The following is a 13,513-nucleotide window of genomic DNA, read 5'->3' on the forward strand; positions in this document are numbered from 1 at the left end:
CGCATAGTTCCACATTAACCGGCGGAAGGGGGTTTGGGTTTTGGATCATGATTCCGCCGTTTGAGATTTCCAGGGGGGAATCAGGGTGACTGTGCCTTTGTTCTTCTCCAGTGTACCATCACGGGATCGAGGGAGGCAAGCCGGGGCAGGAAGCGAACCTTCAACGCCGGGTTGATGTTTAAACTTGTGGATACTCACTTTTTCTCTCTCTATTGCTATGTCTCTCTCTCTCTCTCTCTTTCTGTCTCTCCCTCTCTATCTTCTCTAACCCCACCCTCCTTCCACCCCCGACCCCCCTCTTCATTCCGTTCCCTCTGCCCAACCTAACCAAACGTTTAACGCCAGCACATTTAATTTTGTGCCAAGATCGATTAACCAGATTGGGCGCTGCTCAATTATCGTCATAGGAGTTAATGCAATTCGAGGTTCATTGGATGCCAATTAATGCCGATGTGTGCCCGCATGCCAGCCACTCCCTGTGTTTTCATACTCAATTTACACAGTGGGACGCACTCATTTTATTCTGGGACTGGAGAGTAAAGATAGTGGAGGAGAGGAGGGAAGAGATCTGTTCTCCCCCGAGGAAGACATTTTACTGCCTCCTGCTTCTCCTCTCTCTCTCTCTCTCTCTCTCTCTCTCGCTCTCTCTTTTTCCCTCCCTCCTCTCTCTCATTCTTTCCAACCACATCTATGATAAATTAAATGGCCTACTCTTAGATTTGAGTGCCGAGTTGCAGAGGCCTCAAGAGAGAGGAAAACTAAATTGAAGCTTTCGACAGAAAATCCCTTTTAATTTGTTAAAGTGACCAGGTCAGGAGCCCTCTGTGCCTACGACCGAGCAGATTCCAGAGTCAAAAGCCACCCTTGAGGGTTAATCTCAGGGGCATTGGTTGGTGTGTGACAGTAGAATTAGAGATAAAGAGAGCTGATAGTCAGTGTGTTTTTCCAACAGGCTCCTGTTTTTACGAATACATAGCCAGAGCCCGTTTATTATCATTATGCTGTTCATTTGTCCCGTTTGAAGAAATGCTCCAGCAGACGTTAAATAACCACATTAAATGTTAACAAGCTCAAAGCGCTCCTCCAGTTCTTTCATGTTGGGGCCAAATTAAAATGCACAGCGACATTCGTACACTTCTTTTCTCTCTATATATATATATATATATATATATATATATATTAGTCAAACGTTTTGGACACACCTACTCATTCAAGGGCTTTTCTTTATTTTTACTATTTTCTACACTGTAGAATAATAGTGAAGACATCAAAACTATGAAATAACACATATGGAATCATGTAGTAACTTAAAAAGTGTTAAACAAAGCTAAATATATTTTAGATTCTTCAAAGTAGCCACCCTTTGCACACTCTTGGCATTCTCTCAACCAGCTTCACCTGGAATGCTTTTTCAACAGTCCAAAAGAAGTTCCCACATATGCTGAGCACTTGCTGGCTGCTTTTCCTTCACTCTGCGTTCCAACTCATCTCAAACCTTGGGCTCCCGAGTGGCGCAGTGGTCTGAGACACTGCATCTCAGTGCAAGAGGTGTCACTGCACTACCTTGTTCAAATCCAGGCTGCATCACATCCGGTCATGATTGAGAGTCCCATAGGGCGACGCACAAGTTGTCCAAGTTTGGCTGGGGTAGGCTGTCATTGTAAATAAGAATTTGTTCTTAACTGACTTGCCTAGTTAAATACAGATGATATAAAATAAAATTGGGTGATTGTGGAGGACAGGTCATCTGATGCGCAGCACTCAATCACGCTCCTTCTTGGTCAAATAGCCCTTACACAGCCTGGAGGTGTATTGGGTCATTGTGCTGTTGAAAAACAAATGATAGTCACACTAAGCGCAAACCAGATGGGATGACGTATCACTGCAGAATGCTGTGGTAGCCATGCTGGTTAAGTGTGCCTTGACTTCTAAATAAATCACTGACAGTGTCACCAGGAAACCACCCCTACACCATAACACCTCCTCCTCCGTGCTTCACGGTTGGAACTACACATGCAGAGATCATACGTTCACCTACTCTGCGTCTCACAAAGACACGGCGGTTGGAACCAAAAATCTTACATTTGGACTCATCAGATCAAAGGATAGATTTCCACCGGTCTAATGTCCATTGCTTGTGCTTCTTGGCCCAAGCAAGTCTTTTCTTCTTATTGGTGTCCTTTAGTAGTGTTTTTTTTGTAGCAATTCGACCATGAAGGCCTGATTCACGCAATCTCCTCTGAACAGTTGATGTTGAGATCTGTCTGTTACTTGAACTCTGTGAATAATTTATTTGGGTTGCAATTTCTGAGGCTGGTAACTCTAATGAACTTATCCTCTGCAGCAGACGTATCTGTGGGTCTTCCTTTCCTGTGGCGGTCCTCATGAGAACCAGTTTTATCATAGCGTTTGATGGGTTTTGCGACTGCACTTGAAGAAACTTTTGAAGTTCTTGACATTTTCCAGATTGACTGACCTTCATGTCTTAAAGTAATGATGAACTGTCATTTCTCTTTGCTTATTTGAGCGGTTCTTGCCATAATATGGACTTGGTATTTTACCAAGTAGGGCTATCTTCTATAAACCACCCCTACTTTGTCACAACACAACTGATTGGCTCAAACGCATTATGAAGTAAAGAAATTCCATAAATTAACTTTTAACAAGGCACACCTGTTAATTGAAATGCATTCCAGGTGTCTACCTGATGAAGCTCATCGAGAGAATGCCAAGAGGGTGTAAAGCTGTCATCAAGGTGTAAAGGGTGGCTACTTTGAAGAATCTCAAATGTAAAATATATTTATATTTGTTTAAGACTTTTGGTAACTACATGTTTCCATCTGTGTTATTTCATAGTTTTGATGTCTTCACTATTATTCTAAAATGTAGAAAATAGTAAAAATAAAGAAAAACCCTTGAATGAGTAGGTGTGTGTGTGTGTGTGTGTGTGTGTGTGTGTGTATGTGTGTGTGTATATACACTGCTCAAAAAAATAAAGGGAACACTTAAACAACACATCCTAGATCTGAATGAAAGAAATAATCTTATGAAATACTTTTTTCTTTACATAGTTGAATGTGCTGACAACAAAATCACACAAAAATAATCAATGGAAATCCAATTTATCAACCCATGGAGGTCTGGATTTGGAGTCACACTCAAAATTAAAGTGGAAAACCACACTACAGGCTGATCCAACTTTGATGTAATGTCCTTAAAACAAGTCAAAATGAGGCTCAGTAGTGTGTGTGGCCTCCACGTGCCTGTATGACCTCCCTACAACGCCTGGGCATGCTCCTGATGAGGTGGCGGATGGTCTCCTGAGGGATCTCCTCCCAGACCTGGACTAAAGCATCCGCCAACTCCTGGACAGTCTGTGGTGCAACGTGGCGTTGGTGGATGGAGCGAGACATGATGTCCCAGATGTGCTCAATTGGATTCAGGTCTGGGGAACGGGCGGGCCAGTCCATAGCATCAATGCCTTCCTCTTGCAGGAACTGCTGACACACTCCAGCCACATGAGGTCTAGCATTGTCTTGCATTAGGAGGAACCCAGCAACAGTATATGGTCTCACAAGGGGTCTGAGGATCTCATCTCGGTACCTAATGGCAGTCAGGCTACCACTGGCGAGCACATGGAGGGCTGTGCGGCCCCCCAAAGAAATGCCACCCCACACCATGACTGACCCACCACCAAACCGGTCATGCTGGAGGATGTTGCAGGCAGCAGAACGTTCTCCACGTCATCTCCAGACTCTGTCACGTCTGTCACGTGCTCAGTGTGAACCTGCTTTCATCTGTGAAGAGCACAGGGCGCCAGTGGTGAATTTGCCAATCTTGGTGTTCTCTGGCAAATGCCAAACGTCCTGCACGGTGTTGGGCTGTAAGCACAACCCCCACCTGTGGACGTCGGGCCCTCATACCACCCTCATGGAGTCTGTTTCTGACCGTTTGAGCAGACACATGCACATTTGTGGCCTGCTGGAGGTCATTTTGCAGGGCTCTGGCAGTGCTCCTCCTTCTCCTCCTTGCACAAAGGCGGAGGTAGCGGTCCTGCTGCTGGGTTGTTGCCCTCCTACGGCCTCCTATACGTCTCCTGATGTACTGGCCTGTCTCCTGGTAGCGCCTCCATGCTCTGGACACTACGCTGACAGACACAGCAAACCTTCTTGCCACAGCTCGCATTGATGTGCCATCCTGGATGAGCTGCACTACCTGAGCCACTTGTGTGGGTTGTAGACTCCGTCTCATGCTATCACTAGAGTGAAAGCACCGCCAGCATTCAAAAGTGACCAAAACATCAGCCAGGAAGCATAGGAACTGAGAAGTGGTCTGTGGTTACCACCTGCTGAACCACTCCTTTATTTGGGGTGTCTTGCTTTTTGCCTATAATTGCCACCTGTTGTCTATTCCATTTGCACAACAGCATGGGAAATTTATTGTCAATCAGTGTTGCTTCCTAAGTGGACAGTTTGATTTCACAGAAGTGTGATTGACTTCGAGTTCCATTGTGTTGTTTAAGTGTTCCCTTTTATTTTTTAGAGCAGTATATATCAGGTGGCGGTGGATAAAGGGGTTTCAGACCAAGATTTGAGGTCTTCCCACCTTCCCACCACCTTTGTCCTATAAGCTGATCTTAGGTCAGTTTTGCAAATGCCAGGCTCCCCAAGATAAGCTTGGCATTTGCTCACTCAGAGACCTCACCCACTCCCACTGCCACTCACACACATACACGCTGGCATGTGCACACATGCACAGACGCAAGCACGTACACACATACACACACACACCACCACCTACCAACCCCCACCCTATCATAAACCCCATCCCTTTCCCCACCCGCCCACCCACCCCCCCTCCCGGCTGACCCAAACTTAAGGAAAAATTTGACTATGTGCAGACGCAGTGAGCATAGCCTTGCTATTGAGAAAGGCCGCCTTGCTCTCAAGAGAAGACGGGCTGTGTGCACACTGCCCACAAAATGAGGGGGAAACTGAGCTGCACTTCCTAACTTCCTGCCAAATGTATGACCATATTAGAGACACATATTTCCCTCAGATTACGCAGATCCACAAGAATTCGAAAACAAAACCAATTTTGATAAACTCCCATATCTACTGGGTGAAATACCACAGTGTGCCATCACAGCAGCAAGATTTGTGACCTGTTGCCACAAGAAAAAGGCAACCAGTGAATAAATCATTTTTATGTTTATTTATTTATTTTCCCTTTTGTACTTTAACTATTTGCACCATGTTACAACACTGCATATAGACATAATATGACATTTGAAATGTCTTTATTCTTTTGGAACTTGTGTGAGTGTAAACTTTACTGTTCATTTTTATTGTTTATTTCACTTTTGTTTATTATCTACTTCACTTGCTTTGGCAAGGTTAACATATGTTTCCCATGCCAATAAAGCCCTTGAATTGAATTGAGAGTGAGGGAGAGGGAGGGAGGGAGAGAGAGGAAACAACAAGGGAGACATGTTAGGACATGCTCGCCCAGACCTGAAAGAGAGGCAAGTTTAATGTTCTGGTCATAGGCATATCTCTATACCAACTTCCCAAGTTTCTATAGTCTCAGCCACTTTCTTTATTAATGCCCTCTGAAGTGTCTAGGCACTAACGTTTCACTACATCAGACTTGAGAGTTGGCCTCCATTTGACCAGGGGTTTGTTGCAGATATGCAACAATACGCGCCTAGTGTAAACATTTAATTACGAAAAGCCTGAGAACCACTGTGACACGGTCTTCACGTTGTTGTGACTGTCTGTCTGACATAGTGAGAGACTGGCCTCTGGTAAAGGCTTTGTTTAGAAAGAGTAGGATGTGCTGATGAGCAACTGTCTAGCACGGCTCGGAAGCGCACACAAGCGCTCATGTACACTCACTCACTCACTCTCTGTCTGAAAAGGTAAAAATCTGCCGTTCTGCCCCTGAGAAATGCAGTTAACCCACTTGTTCCCCGTACAGTATTACAGAGTTCAGTTAGTTTTTGTAATTGATGCTCCTATCTTGTCTCTTCGGTTGCTCTGCAATAATTACCATTCAGCCTGCTTCCCAAATGGCACCCTATTCCCTATTTAATGCACTACTTTTGACCAGAGGCCTGTGGGCCCTGGTCGAAAGAAGTGCACTATATCGAGAATCAGATATAATATGGGATGCACACACACACACAGCCGAGTTCAGCTGTTCACATTAGCCCGGGTCCTCATTTTCAGCTTTTTTCAATCCACTGCTTTGATTTCACAAAGGGAACAGGGAACTGTGGACAAAGCGTGTGTACCAATGACACTACTCCCTATATAGTGCACTACTTTTGAACAGGACACCTAGGGCTCTGGTCAAAAGTAGTGCACTATGTAGATGTAGGGTGCCATTTGGGATGCACAAATATAATCCAAAAACGGGGCCAAATGAACTCATCTGCCCGTAATGGCAATGTTCATTACAGAATATGAGAATACGGGCCAACGCACCGGCAACACTGCTCCCGAGAGGCGCACGCCGCCTCGAACTCGAATGGTCCTTGTCGTCCCATTTAATTAATTTTGTTCGGGCAAATAGCTCGGGCGGCCTTGGACCGACTAGGCGCAGGAAAACAAAAACACATTATGCCGCTAATTGTCGCTGCTAGTGCCAAATGGCGTGTGACCACAACCCCAAAGTGTTTTTGCTAAAGCGCTGAGCAGATGGTTTTAAATGACTATTGTTCAGCTCTTTATTTTTATTTCTGACGCTTTAAGCTCAGAATTGCTCACATCTCTCCCGGCTGTGAGATAGACGAACCCCAGTTCAGTTACTCATGAGATTTAAGTGTTGTGTTTGTTTGGGTCATCTAAGCTTATTGCTGGCTGTGTACATTAAGCTGGCTGTGCATTTCATTTCAAAGACACCATTCAGCCATTAAGCCAGGCCTAATTAATAAAGTGTTAAAACAGCTGAGTGTTCAAACTACCAAGTGTTATAACTAATGTTAAAACCAACTTAAGTCTCTCCAGCAAACTATGGGCTGTAGTGTTTCATTATTATTTTTGAACTATTTTTAAACAAACTTCTCCAAATGGGTTAACACATCATGCCACTGGTGTGTTTTTTTTTAACCCTGGTCCCAGATCAGTTTGTGCTATGTGTCAATGACCATGGGAATTGGCAAGACCGCACAAACTGATCTGGGACCAGGCTGGTGTTTTGATACCTAATACTTATTTCGCTGTGAGGAAGAAAACAGTTAGAGGCGTCACTACAGACACCCTGGTTCATATCCAGGCTGTATCACAACCGGCCGTGATTGGGAGTCCCATAGGGCTACGCACAATTGGCCCAGCGTCGTCCGGGTTTGGCCGGCGTAGGCCGTCATTGAAAATAAGAATTTGTTCTTAACTGACTTGCCTAGTTAAATAAAAGGTAAAAAAAAAAAAATACATAAGCATACATAAAAAGTATATTTTTCTCCTTGTGTCTGGTTGGATGGTGATACATTCATCAGGTAAACCCATTTAACGGAATATGTTGTTTTTGGAGCACCAAGGAGACATTGGGAAAGGGGAAGGGGATACCTAGTCAGTTGTCCAACGGAAATGTGTCTTCCGCATTTAACTCAACCCCTCTGAATCAGAGAGGTGCTGGGGGGCTGCCTTAATCGACATCCACAAATTGGGTCGCCCGGGGTACAGTTGGTTAACTGCCTTGCTCAGGGGCACATTGCTCACCAAAGAGACTGGACCTGCTACATCTCCAAAATAATGACGAGTATCATCCTTCTGTGGCAGAAAAGCAAAGCAGCAAAGCGAGTGTGGTCTGTGGACCGTCTTGTTGCGCTCGTCTCCGAAAAAAACGCCAAATTATGACTTGCCTCTCACATTCATTGAATCCATTCACTATAAAAAAGAATGACTGAAAGGGAAAGAAAGAAAGAAGGAAAGGAACAATTCAACTTCAATAAGCGAGTGAGTGAATAACAGCCTGTTCCCTTCGCATATTGGTTCCCGGAAGCACAGCGTGGGTCTTTGAATAAAATTACTTGACAGCTCGCTAATCTCGGAAGGAATTGGTTCAATTTTGGCAGCCAATTGACTAAGTGAGAAACATTTGTGAGCACAGCAATGAAATGGAGAGAGGGAGGAAGAGGTAGGGGGGAGAAAGAGAAAGGGGGAGAAAGCGAGGCAGAAGAGGAGAGAAGAAAGTGAGTTTGCTTTTTACCTCCGCTCTCTTTGGTTAATTCAAGGACTTCGAATAAGGAACGTCCTCAAACGTCGGAGCTCCGGTCATTACATATTCACAAGATGCAGAGTTTACAGCTTACACATATGTGCGCCATTATTGCCTGGTCCCCTCTCTCTGCAGTATATGCATTGTTTCGCTAAACTGGTTTTAAACATCGCTTTAATTGGAATTGTTTACGTGACAACACTCTTTCCAAGGTTGCATGGGAATATGGAACCCAATGTCCGTTCAAAATGTGATGACACTTAATTCACATAGATCCTTTGAAGCTTTTCATTCAACGTTTCTCTCTTTCCCTCTCACAGTCTCAAACATATGATTCCAATTGTAATTCCATGTTTTCCCAAAAATTTGTCTCACGGAATTCCCATTCTAATTCCATATTTCCTGCTCTTTTTTGTTGTTGCTCGGAATCAAGTCACAGGCAACATAATTTCCATACTCCCATTTTAATTCCATGTTTTTCCCAACTTTTTCCCTAATAGATCACCGTCACCGACCACGGGGTTCCCGCAAAATCCACCACGGTCCGTGTCATCGTCAAAGTCCTGGACGAGAACGACAATCGGCCGCAGTTCCTGGAGAAGATCTACAAGATCAAGCTTCCGGAACGGGAAAAAACGGAAAAGGACCGGGCTCTGAAGCGGGATCCCGTGTATCGGGTGATCGCCTCGGACCGCGATGAGGGTGCCAACTCGGAGATCTCGTATTCCATCGAGGAGGGAGATGAGCACGGGAAGTTCTTCATCGAGCCAAAGACGGGTCTGGTGTCGTCCAAGAAGTTCTCCTCTGCAGGGGAGTATGACATCCTCACCGTAAGTGGCCTAGCGCATTTGGATTCATCGTTTTTATTCTCTGGATTTTTCGCTAGGAAATTCCTCTGCATTTTATACTGAAAATAAATATAAACGCAACATGGAACAATTTTTTTTTTTTTTTTACTGAGTTACAGTTCATATAAGGAAATCAATCTATTGAAATACATTCATTAGGACCTAATCTATGGATTTCACATGACTGGGCAGGGGCGCAGCCATGGGTGGGTCTGGGAGGACATAGGCCCACCCACTTGGGAGCTAGGCCCAGCCAATCAGAATTAGTTTTTCTCCACAAAAGGGCTTCATTAAAGACAGTTTCATCAGCTGTCAGTGTGGCTGTTCTCAGATGATCCCGCAGGTGAAGAAGCCAGATGTGGAGGTCCTGGGCTGGCGTAGTTACACGTGGTCTGTGGTTGTGAGGCCGATTGGACGTACTGCTAAATTCTCTAAAACAACGTTGGAGAGAAATTAACACTAAATTATCTGGTAGCACAAGGTGCACCTGTGAAATTATCATGCTGTTTAATCAGTTTCTTGATATGCCACACCTGTCAGGTGGATGGATTATCTTGGCGAAGGAGAAATGCTCACTAACAGGGATGTAAACAAATTTGTGCACAACGATTTGAGAGAAAAAAGCTTTTTGTGAGTATGGAACATTTCTGGGATCTTTTCTTTCAGCTCATGAAACATGGGACCAACACTTGACAAGTTGCGTTGATATTTTTGTTCAGTATAGTTAGGGAGAAGTCATTTAGGCTTAGGATTTTCTTTTGCTTTTAGAGGAATGTCAATGTACATGCTGAGTTATATGACATCTTAAACTAGAGCCAGGGTTTTAGAGAATTATTGGACATATCGGACTGGGGGCTTTGATTTCTTCACATTGGTTTACTTTTACATTTCCAATGTACATGCCATATTGCATTTGTTGATAGCATTTTGAGGTTTAGGATAGTCACAGTACTTTTGGGCCAGTGTGGCCTGTGATAGATTTATCTCACTTGACGGAATTAGACACTTAACACAGTAATCTCCCCGGACATCTGTTTAACGGGGGACGCCATGGTAACAGGTGTTCTGCTCGGTTGTTGTTTTTTCCATGTGGGCTGGCTGACCGTTCTTTGACCCCTTGGCCTATCTGTCTCTGTCTCTCACTCTATTTCTCTTGCTCTCTCTCTCTCTGTTTCCTCTCTCCCCCCTCTCTCTCCCTGTGTTTTAATTAAAGTATTTTAACTAATGCTTTTAAGTGCTATCCCCTGGGAGTCCAATGTGTTTTGTTGTATAATTTACTTACCCAAATCAATTCAAATCAATTAATTCCCTCTATCAGATCAAAGCGGTGGACAACGGGCGCCCCCAGAAGTCGTCCACCTGCCGGCTGCACATCGAGTGGATCCCCAAGCCGGAGGTGGCGGCCAGCGCCCCCCCCCCCCTGGCCTTTGAGGAGCCCCCCTTCTTCTTCTCAGTGATGGAGAGCGACCCCGTGGCGCACATGGTGGGGGTCATCATCACGGAGACGTCGGACACGCCAGTCTGGTTCGAGATCACAGGTGAAACCTTGACGAGTGGGTGCAGGGTTTTGTTTTAGGTTGTGTGTGGGTCTGCATGCGTGTGTATGTGGGTTAGTTGAATGCATTCTAGAAGGAGATGAATCTAGTTGTATAGTCAAGGGAAGACATAGATTCTTGTAGCATTCTTCTTAGCACTAACCCTAGCAAGTGAATATGAGTGTGTAGCCTACAAACCCAAAAACAAACCAATGTACAACTTATTTTTCTCCTTGCTCACTGTAATAATTGAGTCTCTTATAGTGACTTCTTTGCATGGTGACTGTTAACGTCTCTACTGCATAAACTTCCTGAAAATACTTCTCCCTTCTCCCTTCTTCTAACCAACGTTTGACTGACGCCTTCCCTCTCTTTTTCTATGTTTTCTGCTTCTCTGCTGCTCTTCTCTTCTTTTCTCCTTTGGGAATGTCTCTCTTTTACTGGATTTGGTTTGTCCAGAAGGAGACACGGGGGAAGTGTTTTACATCGTTCAGATGGCTTGCGACCTCAACTGTACAGCGGAAGGTAGATCTGCTGTAATGGGATCTCTCTGCTGTCATTGGCTATATTAAGTGATCTCTCTTATACCATTGGAGATTGTTGACTGTGATGTCTGTCATGCAGATCTGGGTTCAAAAACAATTTGAAATCATTTAAACTTCTTTAGGTGTGCTTGACTGAGCTTGCCTGGCTTAATAGACCGATAGGATAGTCCCAGAAGTACAAACCCCGCCCATCCTACACTTCATGCAGGCTCAAAGTATTTGAAAGATTTCAAATAGTGTTTGAACCCAGCTGTGCTGTCAAATGCCTGTGGTTGAGCTTGTGCATTGTCTCTGTCATTCTTGTGGTCGTGTGACAACAGATTTACATAAACACATATACCGCACATAAACATGAATATATGGCTCCATTTTGTCTATGTACCATATGTTTTTCATTCATGGTGTCTTGTGGAATCTATTGACACATGCAACTAACTGTATGTGATTGATGTATACACATCATACCACTTGCACATATGGTTCCATAATGAGCCTGGAAAGTTAATATAAGTACTGGGAAATGTTTTTACATTGTTGATACACAGTGCAGTACATATGTGCTTCTGTATGTATCAACAATAGGGATAATGTTGCTTATAATATTGATATAAGCAACAGTATGGATAAATACTGAAATTATTATTATTATACATGGATTACATGTCATTTATGTATAAGTTCCGCTTGCCTAACGCCACAGCCAAACAGAACCGTATGTTACTGTTAGCTTACCTAGCTCCAGTACTGCGTCATAATTTAAACAGGTGATGATAGCCCCACTCATTTCCTGTCCATTTTAATTGTGCGCCCGCCTAACCCTTCCTTCCGTCGTTTCCACCAGGTGGGAACTACGACAGCCGCTTTGACGTGGGCAAGGCCAGTGGGACCCTGATCGTGGCGAGGCCCCTCGATGCTGAGCAAAAATCCAATTATAACCTGACAGTGGAGGCAACAGACGGGACGAGATTTGTCAGCACCCAGGTAATTGGAACGTTAATGTTTGTTGATGGCGGTAGAGTTTGTCATGGATCCTATGAGGTAGGATGATTGACTTTTGTGATGGGAACGATTATGGAAACATTTATGGGAATGAGATGTTGGGGTTGCATGAGGAGAGTTCCTGTTGTGTTTTCAGAGGTTTGGATGGTTTTGGCTGTACAGATCATTGTGTTTACGGAGGAAAGGATTATGGAAACATTTCTGAAATGAAATGGTAGAGTTAAGTTTGCATGAGGGTTCCCATTGCGTGCCGTAGTTTTGGATGCTTGTGTTTTCATGTCTTTATTCTCGCTTAAATAGTGCATAGTGGCGTTTCTCACAAAATACAAAGGTGATTGACTTGTGTGATTGGAGGAAAAGGAATAGATTATGTGTCACGTCCTAACCACTAAAGGGGTTATTTGAGTTTGGTCAGGACGTGGCAGGGGGTGTTTGTTTTATATGGTTCGGGGTGGTTGTGTATGTAGAGGGGTGTTAGATTTATGTATTCCGGGGTTTTTGGTTATTGTTCTATGTTAGTTTATTTCTATGTTCTGTCTAGTCGTTTGTATTTCTATGTTTTGCTAATTGGTGTTGGGGCCTTCAGTTGGAGGCAGCTGTCTATAGTTGCCTCTGATTGAAGGTCCTATAATTAGGAGTATGTTTGTTTTGGGGTTTGTGGGAGATTGTTTCTTGTATTGCTGTGTGTTGCCTACAAGACTGTTTTGTCATCCGTTTATCGTTTTTGGTGTTTGTTTTGGATTAATAAAAATGAGCATTCACGTACCCACTGCACCTTGGTCCATCTATTACGACGATCGTGACAGAATCTCCCACCAACCACGGACCAAGCAGCGGAGGAAGAAGCAGCAGGTGGACTATCGGGAATCATGGACATGGGAGGAAATTCTGGACGGGGCTGGACAATGGCACCAGGCTGGGGAATACCGTCGCCCACCGGAGGAGATAGAGGCAGCCAAAGCGGATAGGCGCTGATATGAGGCTTTGTACGCGCCGATGGGGAAGCACGAGAGGCACCCCCAATAAAAAACAATTGGGGGGGGGGGCACACGGGTAGTTTGGCTGGGCCAAGGGTGAGCCCTAAGCCAGCTCCCCATGCTTATTATGGGAAGCATTTGGAGTGGAGAGCGCCGGAGTATGCGGTAGTGCGCGCGATCTCGCCCATGCGCACGCACAGTCCGGTGCGAGCGATCCCAGCCCCTCGCAAGTGCCGTGCTAGAGTAGGCATCCAGCCTGGAAGGAGGATGCCTGCACAGCGCATCTGGCCACCAGTGCGCCTCCTAGTCCCAGGCTACCTGACGCCTGCTCTACGCACGGCAACCATCAGGCCTCTGCACAGCCCAGTTCGCCCTGTACTAGCACTCTG

General features: G+C 44.8%; 1 protein-coding gene across 8 annotated transcripts in view; it reads left to right on the forward strand.

The window, feature by feature from the left end:
- Positions 1 to 13,513, forward strand: part of LOC106609939 (protocadherin Fat 1) — a 99,630-nt gene that overhangs the window by 35,647 nt on the left and 50,470 nt on the right. For 6 of the 8 annotated variants that reach the window (XR_006770770.1, XR_001329800.2, XM_014208975.2 and 3 more), the window contains exons 5-8: positions 8,721 to 9,050; positions 10,387 to 10,606; positions 11,063 to 11,128; positions 11,990 to 12,129. Coding sequence is in view for 6 of the 8 variants with exons in the window: in XM_014208975.2 (XP_014064450.2) it covers positions 8,721 to 9,050; positions 10,387 to 10,606; positions 11,063 to 11,128; positions 11,990 to 12,129 (756 nt within the window). In the remaining 2 variants the exon portion in view is untranslated. The remainder of the gene's footprint in view (positions 1 to 8,720; positions 9,051 to 10,386; positions 10,607 to 11,062; positions 11,129 to 11,989; positions 12,130 to 13,513) is intronic. The other 2 variants (XM_014208978.2, XM_014208980.2) reach the window with 1 other exon arrangement.

This window comes from Salmo salar, chromosome ssa08, assembly GCF_905237065.1.
Source record: "Salmo salar chromosome ssa08, Ssal_v3.1, whole genome shotgun sequence".
NCBI lineage: Eukaryota > Metazoa > Chordata > Actinopteri > Salmoniformes > Salmonidae > Salmo > Salmo salar.